The 13233-nt window shown below is 40.5% G+C and overlaps 1 protein-coding gene across 1 annotated transcript in view; it reads right to left on the minus strand.

The window, feature by feature from the left end:
* WBP2 (WW domain binding protein 2) overlaps nt 1–13233 on the minus strand; it is a 119322-nt gene that overhangs the window by 830 nt on the left and 105259 nt on the right. The window contains exons 6-7 of the mRNA XM_073587913.1: nt 8056–8181; nt 5725–5801 (exon numbers count right to left, since the gene is read on the minus strand). Coding sequence (XP_073444014.1) covers nt 5725–5801; nt 8056–8181 — 203 coding nt within the window. The remainder of the gene's footprint in view (nt 1–5724; nt 5802–8055; nt 8182–13233) is intronic.

A 13233-nucleotide genomic window follows, 5' to 3' on the forward strand; every position in this document is an offset into this window, starting at 1 on the left:
CCCCTCTAACATTTATTATTCAGAATACCATATTATAGATATACAGCCATACAAAACAGAATAAATCAAATCGGTCAAGACTAGCCAAGTCGAAAGGCACACAGCCGATTGGCATTAGTAAACACACTGTGTAGTGAATCCATAGCAACTGATACACATCTAACAAGATCCTCTCGAGGCTGATCACTGGTTACCCCCAAGCCAGGGACCCCATAATTTATCAAAATATTTACTTCTATCTCTTTTGAGGTGTACCTCTTTTTCCAATGATATGAGGGCCTCAACTTGATTAATAAACTCTGTCTGTCGGAGGAGTTGCAGAAATCCAGCTTTTAGCAATCAGTTTTCTAGCCATGTATAGTAATCAAGCTATGGCAAGTTTCCCACTCTCAACAGTACACAGTTCATCTACATATCCCAGTATGCAGGTGAGAGGAATACTAGTCACCACGCACCCATAGGCTGACTCTATATGGCCCAAAACTGCTTCCCACTATGAGTGCAGACACGGGCATGACCATAACATGTGCAATATTCCTGCTTCCTGTTGGGAGCACCTCAGGCATCCAGAATCATTTCTAAGACCTATTTTAAATATCATTTCAGTGACCTGTATACTCTGTGAATGACATAGAGCTGCGAGAGTCATTTGGGCTCACTAAGCGAAAGATTGGGTTGTGTATTCCAGCACCGAAGTCCACTCATCATCTGTGATAACACCAATCTCCATCTCCCATTTCTGTTTAACCAACAGAGGGAATTTTTTAAGGAAGACAAAGAGAAGGTCATTATAGACACTGGATATTACCCCCTTCGTGGCTCACGGTCAAAAAGAAATTTAATTGACTGAGAAGTAAAGAATTGTTACAAGTCTTGTAGGGGGATGCAGCAATCTTAAAATTGCTAAAATATTGGGGTGTGATCAAAGAACCATCAAAGTTTTGTTGCAGATAGTCAACAGAATCGCAAAAAATATGTTGAGAAAAAATGAACACTAACTGCCAAAGATTTGAAAGGATTCGAATGTAAAGTGACCAGGAACCCATTATCCTCCAGTGCTGTCATATTCTAGAAATACAACGTCCCTGGAGTGACAGAAGTGCAAGGTGTTCAGTGCTCAGAGACATGGTAAAGGGAGGGGAGGCTAAAACCCAACCACCATTGAACAAGACACCAAAAGAAGAAATGTCAAGACTAGGCCAAGAAATATCTGAAGACAGATTTTTCAAAGGTTTTATAGACTGATGATGAGAGTGACTCTTGACAGACCAGGGCTTGTGGCTGGATCAGTAATGGGTACAGACCTCCAACTCGGCTCAGACAATAACAAGATGGAGGTAATTCACAGCTATGGGCTGGTATTATTAAAAATGAGCTAGTTGGACCTTTTTTGACTGAAGATGGACTCAATATCAACTCCCAGACCTACTGCCTACTTTTTACAAGATACACTTCAATCAGTGGTATAGGAAAAAGTCTGCATCTTTCAGGAAAACCGTAATTTTTATGCATGACAATGCTCCACTGCATGAATTGCAGTACTCCACTGTTTGGCTAGCCAGTAAAAGCCGTAACGATAACAGATTAAACACGGCCACTTCTTCACTTGACCTAAACCTTAAAAGGGAATCTGTCACCCCTTTTTTGAGATATCATATAATGATATCATTCAATTTTGTGCTACCTAAGTATTGTAGTCGTACTTTCCCCCCCTGTCCCCGCATCTTTGATGCATAAATACCTTTGTTATCACTCTTCAGATTTTTGGAAATCGCCACGGTCCGATCCGATGGGTGTGGCTTATTCTCCCCCCACCTTGGCTTGCTTGACGTAATTTCTTCTGTGAATCTAACAGATGGCGTTGTTTATTCACACCTGCGCATTCATAAGGCTGCTCGCGCTTGTGCAGTATGCTTTGCCCAAATGTGGGCAAAGCATATAACCACTACTGAGCATGCGCCGGTATTTTTCCCGGCGTCTATGACCCGGAAGTCTTCATCTGCCTGAGAGACGCTCTTCTGGGACGCCGGATACCTGAGGAAAGCTCTGAGCAGAGCGCAAACACCGGACCCTGAGGTCCGGTGTTTGTGCTCTGCTCAGGGCTTTCCTCAATGATTCGGCATCCAGGAAGAGCATCTCTCAGGCAGATGAAGACTTTCGGGTCATAGACAACGGGAAAAATACCGGCGCATGCGCAGTAGCGGTTATATGCTTTGCCTACAGTTGGGAAAAGCATACTGTGCAAGCACGAATGGTGTTTTCAATGCGCAGCCGCTGACATACTACGTACGTGAACGCAAGACTTCCTATAACGAAATACGCAGAGCAAGACAAGAAGGGAGGGAGAATTAGCCACGCCCATCGGTCCGGACCGCGGCGATTTCCATAAATCTGAAGAGTGATAACAAAGGTATTTATGCATCAAAGGTGTGGGGACAGGGGGGAAAAATACGACTACAATACTTAGGTAACACAAAATTGAATGATATCATTATATGATATCTCAAAAAAGGGGTGACAGATTCCCTTTAATGAGAACTTGTTGGCCCCTCCTTAATGGGAGATTTAAGGTGAAGGAAAATAGTCTTCCTCTCTGAACAATGTCTGGGAGGTTGTGGTTGGAGCTGATCAAAAAGTGTATTGTCAACAGATTAAGAAACTGACAGACTCCATGGATGGGAGGCTTATGACTGTTACTGAAAAAAGGGGGGCTGTAATGGTCACTGATATTTTTTTTTTAAGTGTCAAATGTTTTGTTGTACATTTTCAGTTGAAGATAAACATTTGAGATGGCAAAATTTATGTTTTTCATTTAGCTGCATAATAATTGTGCACACAGATATTCTCCTAAGAAAGAAAAAAACCTCACTTGTACGTTGTTATATATTCAGGTTTATTAACCTTTTAGATTGAGCTGTTCATTAATAAAATAATTAAAAATACAAATTGCCTAATAATTGTGCACACAGTGTATGCTGCCTATTGGCAGGAAATGAAGACACCTTTAACTTATATTCTCAGAAAGTGATGATAACACTGTGACATTTTTATTGACATGACAAAAGAATTCTAACTTCTCTGTAATGTGAGGCAGTGACCCCTGTTACAGCTAAAGGGCGCTGTGTGTTCTCCCCAGTATACGCACGGAGACGTATTGAGGCTATGAGAAAGCATTGCGATCATAGGCATTGCTGAGATTGCAATGGGGAAGCAGTGACCTATGTCACAGGTAGGGGTCACTGTGTAGACTCCCCAGAATATGCATGGAGGTGTATGAAGGCCATAGGTGTGCATGGCAGTCATGGGCACAGCTGTGACTGCAATGCAGACTGATAATAAAAGTAAGTGTTAGTCTTAGACATGTTAGTGTCCAAGACAGAGGTAGGGAAAACCTGCTCCGGATGTTGTGTTTGAAACAGATTGCAGTATGATAGTGTTGCAGTCTGTTCCATTCCGGATCCAGATTTTCCATGTGCCTGAAAGCCACAGGATTCTGCGATAAAAACCCTGCAATAAAGGGTTAGTGAGATCTGAGTAAGTCTCAGTGAGTGCTTAGTGAGTCTCAGGGGTGTCAGGGCCAGAGTGAGGCCTGGCAACCCACAGTGTACACCGAGATGCAAGTTGTCCACGGTGCTGGTCTCAGATGTGAACAGTCCTGTGCCCGAAAGACTGGCGCGATCCGGAGGGTATCCTGGACTGTGTATGGCTGTGTAGGTAAAGAGACTGTGAGGCAGCGGTGCAAGACACCCACGGGAACTAGACAGAGGAGGACTAGCATGTGTAGTGCCTGCAATGCTGTGTGAATAAAGTCTTAGAAACAGCGCATAGACACCCACGGGAACTAGTCAGAGGAAGACTGGCGTGTTTAGTATCTGTAAAATGAGGGATGCCATATAATATATATTCTGCAAATGGTGAAAAGGATACTAATTATATGCACTGAAGTTATATTCATTTGTATGGATTGGACTTTTATGTGTGAATATGGGGATCTGTCACATCCAGCCCAGTCATTTAATACTCAATATGTGATCACGGTAGTATGTCCTGCTGGCCTTCACACAGTGTAAAGTATTTTCCACTAACTCTACCTTAATAAATCTAGTTTTTCCTCTTTTCAAGATCTACAGGACCTCCACCCCATCATATCCAACTCTAGTGTGAGACAATATCTTCAGCTCCACCGTGCCATTTGGTTGGAATATAGTTCACTGCTGATTTCCCTTAATAGCTCTTGTCTAGAAGCATCCTAAACTTTATCGGCACCCCTAACAAAAATATACGGCATTCTCGAGTCTACTGCAATGCATTGGCACCAAGGTTCTGGACATATCAGACCTATCTGATGATTGGGAGGATAAGACAGATTAATTTTTAAACTCCATAGTCACCTAAAGAGATAACCTGATTTAATATAAATTTCGACATAATGTGTATTACATACCAGTTAGACTGTGTAGTCATGTGACGAGGTTTTATAATTCTGGTCTTCTCGCCTCCATTTTTGTAGAGCTCTATCTCCTCAGCTATAACTATTAGGTACGTTAGATAATCTTATCTTTCCTTTTGTGTGAGGAAAGTCATATTAATGGCGCAGAAGTCTCCAGACGTTTTATAAGATCTGGTCCTATTGGATTTCAAATCCAGCTACAGCCACTGAGATGGCCTCTTACGTTATCAATCTACTGTGGAGATCTCGGGCAAGGTGGATGTTTTCGTATTCTGGTGGTATGTGTGTGTTATGGACTAGGTGGAAGGACACGCTGTAAATTATTATGCAATCAAACATACACTTTAGCATTCTTGTTTCAGTATATCGTACACAGCTATAAAAGCTGTAATTATGGTCATCAAGCAGCTGATCTTAGGGAGCTACCAAAACTCAGATCCCCGATGATTTGATATTGCTGGATATTTTCTATTTTTTTTTAGTTCTTTTTACATTTGGAAGTGTGTCCCCAACCCCCAACCTTGGGCTGTCTATTTAGCTTCTCACCGGCAGGTGTAAAATAGTCAGGTCTATGTAATCTTGGCGCCCGTTTATTTTGAGGTCTGCTGGCACACAGCAAAGTTAATTTCTAGAGTTAGTTAGGGACTGTCCTGATTGCGTACACATTGACGCGGAGGGATGGTTTTTACTCTTTTTTGATCAAAAGAATGTCAACTAAGTACCGTACCAAGTTTTTTTTTACATGTATTACTACTATTTACTTATTGCAGGATATACATTCACTGTTTTTCTGTTGATGGCCACAGTGTGAATGTGCACCTACACATTATACTTATACCAACATGTGTGCTGGCCCACGTTTTCGGTTTAGTTCTTTGCCCTTTATACAATTGGGCTTGTGCCCCCTACCTCTCCTCTTTGAGCTGTGCACCTTGTCTGTTTAGCTTTTTAGCCTTTCTCAGGCAGGTGTAAAACAGTCATGCCAAGGTCCTACAGTGCCCCCATTTATTTTGAGGCCTGCAGGCACGTTGAGAGGTTAACTACTAGAGTTAGGGACCATCCTGATTGGGTATATCTTGTCACGGTCAAGTCAAGTAAGTACCCTATGTTTTTACATGTAATACTATTTACTTACCTACTGCATTGTATACATTCACTGTTTATATTCTAGGTTATTATTGGTATATCCTAACAACAGACCTCAATTTTATAAACCCCTTTTGGTTCTATTCCCACCATTACATACAGAATCAACTACACACTGAGAGACTTACCGGTGGCATGTAAAGATGTGGAGGGTTGGGCTGACTGTTGTAAGCACTGGCAGCAGCTTCTGCAGCCTTGGCCTCAGCTAGATAACGAAGCAAAAGCACAAATAAGAATCAGACAGAGAGAATGTGTTATTCTAGTCATTACATTGATAATATACATAGAGCATCTACAGTTAGGTCCATATATATTTGGACAGAGACAACATTTTTCTAATTTTGGTTCTAAACATTACCACAATGAATTTTAAACAAAACAATTCAGATGCAGTTGAAGTTCAGACTTTCAGCTTTCATTTGAGGGTATCCACATTAAAATTGGATGAAGGGTTTAGGAGTTTCAGCTTCTTAACATGTGCCACCCTGTTTTTAAAGGGACCAAAAGTAATTGGACAATTGACTCCAAGGCTATTTCATGGACAGGTTTGGGCAATCCCTTCGTTATGTCATTCTCAATTAAGCAGATAAAAGGCCTAGAGTTGATTTGATGTGTGGTGCCTGCATTTGGAAGGTTTTGCTGTGAAGGAAACAAGTGGTCAAAGGAGCTCTCCATGCTCTCCTACATAATACCCCATAATACCCCAACCACAATATATCTACCTTTACAGGACTCACATTCTTCCTGTGTGTGACCTACTTATATGAGGTGCATACCTCATGTGTGTAATCTACCTACTTTTGTAGGAATTTGATATTTCTTACGCATGACCCACTTATCTAATACCTACCTGTACATTTTACCTACCTGTATATCTTTCTCTTTACTCCCTCTGGTTCCCTAGTTGGGATACCTCACATCTATCATTCTCTATCATCCATGGTTGTCCTCACGCTGTGCCCATTTCCAAAAGATGTAATCCCTATGCATATATGCTTCTACTATAATATAGCTGCAGGACAGGTCTTTAAGGGGACCTACGTATCATCGAGGTTGGTAGTTTCAGTGATGTAAGCCTGAGAAAACGGGCTCCAGCATGAATAGTGCTGAGAGAGTTAATAGAGCATATCAGGGCCAGATTTACGAGCAGTCAAAGATATTAGTGGGACTGGATGCACAGTTCATTTGCATATAAGAAAAATTTGGATTTTTCTGGAATAAGACATAAGATGAAAGATATCAAGTATGATTTTATTTAACTTTCTATGACCTAAATGCTCATTTAGATATCTTAGGAGGGTTGATCCTACCGACAGATTCCCTTTAAGTATTAGGCTGTGGGCCCACGTAGCGTTTTAAAACACTCACTAAAAACTGGACTCCTTCCCAGAAATCGCTCGGTTTTTTCCGCGCGATTTCACCGCGATTTTCGCGTGCGATATTCAAGCACTTTCCAAGCGATTTGAAGCATCGCTTGGAAAGTGATTGACAGGTTGGTCACACTCGTCAAACATAGTGTTTGACAAGTGTGACAAGGTTTTTACTATTGAGGCCGCCTATGCGGCATCAATAGTAAAAGATAAGATGTTAAAATGCTAAAAAAAATAAAAAAAATCGGGGTATATTTACCTTCCGGCGTCCCGCGCTGCATTCCCGGGCCTCAGCGTTCCCAGTAATGCCTTGCGAGACCTGTGATGACGTAGTCTCGCGTTGCTATAGCGATCTCGCGAGACCGCTAGTCACGCAAGACTACGTCATTACAGGGCCGTCCCGCAAGGCATTACTGGGAACGCTGAGGCCCGGGAATGCAGCGCCGGACGCCGGAAGGTAAATATACCCCGATTTTTTATTTTTTATTCTTTTTTTTACAGGGGTATGGTATCCAGGGCCTGGAGGACAGTCTCCTCTCCTCCACACCGTGGGTACCAACCGCACATGAGACGCTTAACTTCCCGCATGGTGGGCATAGCCACATGTGGGAAGTAAGCGATTCTCATGCATTCCTATGGGTGCGGAATCGCGGCAATTCTTTGCGATTCCGCACGAAAGAATGAGCATGCTGCGATTTTTTCCGCGATGCGATTCCGCCGCGGAAAAAAGCGCAGCATTAGCATAGCATGTGCGGAATGCCATAGGAATGCATGGGGTGCGTTCTGTACACGATTTTTAAACGTTTTCGCGCCGAAAATTGCGGCAAAAACGCTTAAAAATCGCTACGTGGGCACATAGCCTAAGTCTTCTTAATACAGTTGTTTTTGTTATGAGGGTATTTCCATAAGTGTAGAAAGAGGACTTATAATAAAAGCGGCTGAAAATACATGCATTTTTATATCAGTTTTACACTTTAGAAAATTGTTGCTAGAATTGCTTCTGTGGAAAACTGAAATATATTTTGATATGGTTTTCCTGCAGTGACTTAGTGTCAAAGATGGAAAGAAAATGACCATGTGGACTCCTACCTGCTGGAGTAGGAAGCAAATCAGGAGCAGAAGCAATGGGTGGTCCCATGGGTCCTGGGTAAGGAGGAGGAGGGGGATGCATGTATGCTAGATTACTGTCTTGCATTGATGGCCCAGGGTAAAAATCTGTAAAATAATTTGGGAAATAGATCAGTACATACTGTGACAGAGTGTAATGTAAGAAAGTGAGAAGTGGCGCAAGAAAAGAGCTTCTTTCCGCAAGGTATTTATTGTACTTGCAAAAAAATACGTTAAAGTGGTTGTTTGTGGACATTTTTATTCTTACTTAAATAGGTGTATTTCGTGATTTTTTGCAATTGGATTTCATTAAACATTTTACAACATTTGTCTCTGATAGCTGCTGTATTATATTGTCTATTACTGGCTGCAGAATGAGTTATCGGGGTCGGCCACATTATCTCTATTTTATTAGATGTGTTGGGGACATGATTTTGTGGCACTTACTAATATACTGTATAGGTACGCCAGTTTCTCCTCCTGCTCTTGTTAATGCAGCTTTCCTCACAGACTGCACAGCCCTCCTGTCCATAAAATGGCTGCTGGTGGAGGAACATGTGACCAGACCTGTCCATCAGTCTTGTCCAATTGAAAACCTCCCATGAGAAAACCGCTTTTCTATTGGAGAAGATTTAGGACAAAGTCTGGTCACATGCTCCTCCACAAGCAGCCATTTTATGGACAGGAGAGCTGCATTAACAAGAGCAGGAGGACAACTGGTCATACTTATATAATAGGAAGTGTCACAAAATCATGTCCCCAACACATCTGTTAGAATAAAAATAATGTGACCAAACCTGGTAACTCATTCTGTAGCTGGTAAAAGATAGTGTAATACAGTGTCTATAATAGGCAAACGGTGCACTAAAATGTATGAAACCCAACTGCAAAAATTATTTTAAGCCCAATTGCATCCATTTAAGTGAGAAGAAAAAATAATAATAAAAAAAAAAACTTTAAAAATATACCAGGCACAATTGAGTTTCACCAACTTCGGCTTCATCCAGTTCTTGGCTAACTAATCACCCTCCTATCATTTATATCCATTGTCTGGGTCCATCCCAAATGAATAGTTAATACATAGACATTAAAAAAATCTCAAAGTCACATTTTCATTAAATAACAACTGTTTTGCTTGAATCTTTACTTTGAGAACTCAAATGCCCCCCCCCACAAAAAAAAAAAGTCTCAACCATTGGATAAGATGGCAGTAACATGTAAGATGTTGAGTATTTGCAGCATTTTGTCAGTGCCTTTTTTCATATGTAAAATAAAATTTTCTGAAATGTGATTTTCTGAAATCTCAAGAACATGCTGTTTTTTTGTTTCCTTTGCGGATTTTAACCATCAGTGTGTTTTGTCAATGCTTTCCACGTTTTTGCAGCTTTTTTTTCACCAATCTGTATAAATGCATAAAAAAACCTAAGTAAAACGCATCAAAAAAGCGATTATTGTGTGCTGCATTTTTCTTGCCAACAGACGTGTTTTAGTGCAGAAAAATCAGCAGCAAATACTCTACCTATGCATATACCTTATGTCTGTGGTATTCAAAAGGAATGAACAGCCATTTGTGGCCCCACAAAAATTGACTTATTCATAGAATGGGTCGCATGGTCAAAAATTACCAAGAGGCTGAATAAAAAATTTTGGGAGTGATTTGCATGATTGATAGAATCAAATCCACATAATGCCGAATAGCCAATCTAATTACTGAGAGAAAGTAACAGGAAAAAAGAAATAAAAACTACATATCCAATGCTAGCTATAAAAGATTCCTAATATTTTGCTAAAATAGAAAAAAGAGATTCACATCTGGGAACATATTTACAATATTAAAACAACAGGTATAAAGGCACTCAGCATCTAAGCTCATTTTACAAAAGTATAGAATCAGAATCTCAAAGGTTTAACATTTTAAGCCATAGAAAAAAATGCATAAAAACTGGTGAGTTGGTGATGACATTAAGGACATTAATATGAGAGAAAGTTACTGGATATTTAAGTTGGGGACTTTGGTGCCAAAAGGTTTAAATATATATATATATATATATATATATATATATATATATATATATATATAATATAGGTTAATTATTATTATCGTAATTATTGTTTGTATTAGATGTAACTCAATTATTCTGTACATATATAAAATGTAATTCTTTTATCTGTTTTACCAGAATACTGTGATTATTTCATAGCTAGGACGGGATAAGTCACTTTGAATTATTTATCTGAATTTATTAGTTTTTACAGTTACGTTCTCTCAGTAAGGGTCGGACTGGGGTGTCTGGGGCCCACCAGGGGAATGGACTCTAGGGGCCCACCCTACAGCTATATGCAAATATCTGTCAGTCGCTATCCCAATTATAGTGGAGCATCGGCTGTAAAACACAGACAACTCCTGCACATCTACTCTGCGCCCACATAACTGGGATATATAATAAAGGTAGTAATTAAAGCTGCCAAAAAGGAAACAGAGAAGCACATTGCTAAGGAGAGTAAAACTAATCCCAAGCTGTTCTTCAACTATATCAATAGTAAAAGAATCAAAAGTGAAAGTGAAGGCCCATTAAAACATTGTGAGGAAAGTATGGTTGTAGATGATGAGGAAAAAGCTAATATATTAAACACCTTCTTCTCCACGGTGGAAAATCAAATGCTAGGTGAAATGCCGAGAGACAAAGAAAACCCTATATTAAGGGTCACCAATCTAACCCAAGAAGAGGTGCAAAACCGGCTAAATAAGATTAAAATAGATAAGTCTCCGGGTCCGGATGGCATACACCCACGAGTACTAAGAGAACTAAGTAATGTAATAGACAAACCATTATTTCTTATATTTAGAGACTCTATAGCGACGGGGTCTGTTCCACAGGACTGGCGCATAGCAAATGTGGTACCAATATTCAAAAAGGGCTCTAAAAGTGAACCTGGAAATTATAGGCCAGTAAGTCTAACCTCTATTGTTGGTAAAATATTTGAAGGGTTTTTGAGGGATGTTATTCTGGATTATCTCAATGAGAATAACTGTTTAACGCCATATCAGCATGGGTTTATGAGGAATCGCTCCTGTCAAACCAATCTAATCAGTTTTTATGAAGAGGTAAGCTATAGACTGGACCAAGGTGAGTCATTGGATGTGGTATATCTTGATTTTTCCAAAGCGTTTGATACCGTGCCACACAAGAGGTTGGTACACAAAATGAGAATGCTGGGTCTGGGGGAAAATGTGTGTAAATGGGTAAGTAACTGGCTTAGTGATAGAAAGCAGAGGGTGGTTATAAATGGTATATTCTCTAACTGGGTCGCTGTGACCAGTGCGGTACCGCAGGAGTCGGTGTTGGGACCTATTCTCTTCAACATATTTATTAACGATCTGGTAGAAGGTTTGCACAGTAAAATATCGATATTTGCAGATTATACAAAACTATGTAAAGCAGTCAATACAAGAGAAGATAGTATTCTGCTACAGATGGATCTGGATAAGTTGAGAACTTGGGCCGAAAGGTGGCAGATGCAGTTTAACAATGATAAATGTAAGGTTATACACATGGGAAGAAGGAATCAATATCACCATTACACACTGAACGGTAAACCACTGGGTAAATCTGACATGGAGAAGGACTTGGGGATCCTAGTTAATGATAAACTTACCTGGAGCAGCCAGTGCCAGGCAGCGGCTGCCAAGGCAAACAGGATCATGGGGTGCATTAAAAGAGGTCTGGATACACATGATGAGAGGATTATACTGCCTCTGTACAAATCTCTGGTTAGACCGCACATGGAGTACTGTGTACAGTTTTGGGCACTGGTGCTCAGGAAGGATATAATGGAACTAGAGCGGGTACAAAGGAAGGCAACAAAATTAATAAAGGGGATGGGGGAACTACAATACCCAGAGAGTAGCAAAATTAGGATTATTTAGTCTAGAAAAAAGACGACTGAGGGGCGATCTAATAACCATGTATAAGTATATAAGGGGACAATACAAATATCTCTCCAAGGATCTGTTTATACCAAGGAAGGTGATGGTCACAAGGGGGCATTCTCTGCGTCTGGAGGAGAAAAAGTTTTTCCACCAACATAGAAGAGGATTCTTTACTGTTAGGGCAGTGAGAATCTGGAATTCCCTGCCTGAGGAGGTGGTGATGGCGAACTCAGTCGAAGGGTTCAAGAGAGGCCTGGATGTCTTCCTGGAGCGTAACAATATTGTATCCTACAGTTATTGTTAGGTTCTTTAGAAGGACGTAGATCTGGGGATTTATTCTGACAGAATTTTATAGGCTGAACTGGATGGACTAATGTCTTTTTTCGGCCTTACTAACTATGTTACTATGTACTATGTTACTATGTTACATTAATAGGGTTCTTTGGTTAAATCAAGTTATCACCGATCCATGTGCTCCACAGGATAGGTGATCGCTTAGGTCCGACCATTAGAAACTGCACTGATCGGAAGAATGAGAAACTTTTATCGTTGATAGGACACTTATCCCCATTTTAAAATGGAGCGGCAGGTGTGATGTCGAACCACAGCTCCATTCATTCTCTTTGAGGCTTTTAGAAAAAAACAAGTGCACCCACGGAGGGAAAGAATATATCAGTGGTCAAGTCGGACATGCCACTCCATTCTAATGGGGATAAAAAGTTCCACATTTTGCTGAATGGGTCCAAGTAGTCAGACTCCCACCAATCAATACGTTATCACTTATCTTGTGGAGAGGTGATTACTTTTTTCCACAGGAAACCCCCTGTAAGTGCATCTCTGCCGTTGTGTACAAAATATTTAATCTCTAATGGAAATAAAGAATCTTCTAACTAATATCAGCGAGAACAAATGACCGCCATACACAACACAATCCCCTATACCAAGACCAATACCACCACATACAGGGGAGAAATACCACCACACCATGACCAGACCACATAGTAACCGAATAATACTACTTACAAGGGACAAATACTGCCACACCATCATTAGACCACATATTACCACCACAAAGTGACCGAATAATATGACATATTACCAGCATATAGGGACAAAATAATACCACATACAAGGAGAAATACTGCAACACCGTGACCAGACCACAAATTACCACCACATAATGACCGAATATTACAATACTGATTATGAATACAGACCAGAATGGTAAC

Source organism: Dendrobates tinctorius, unplaced genomic scaffold, assembly GCF_039654945.1.
Source record: "Dendrobates tinctorius isolate UK_male_01 unplaced genomic scaffold, ASM3965494v1 ptg000103l, whole genome shotgun sequence".
Taxonomy (NCBI): domain Eukaryota; kingdom Metazoa; phylum Chordata; class Amphibia; order Anura; family Dendrobatidae; genus Dendrobates; species Dendrobates tinctorius.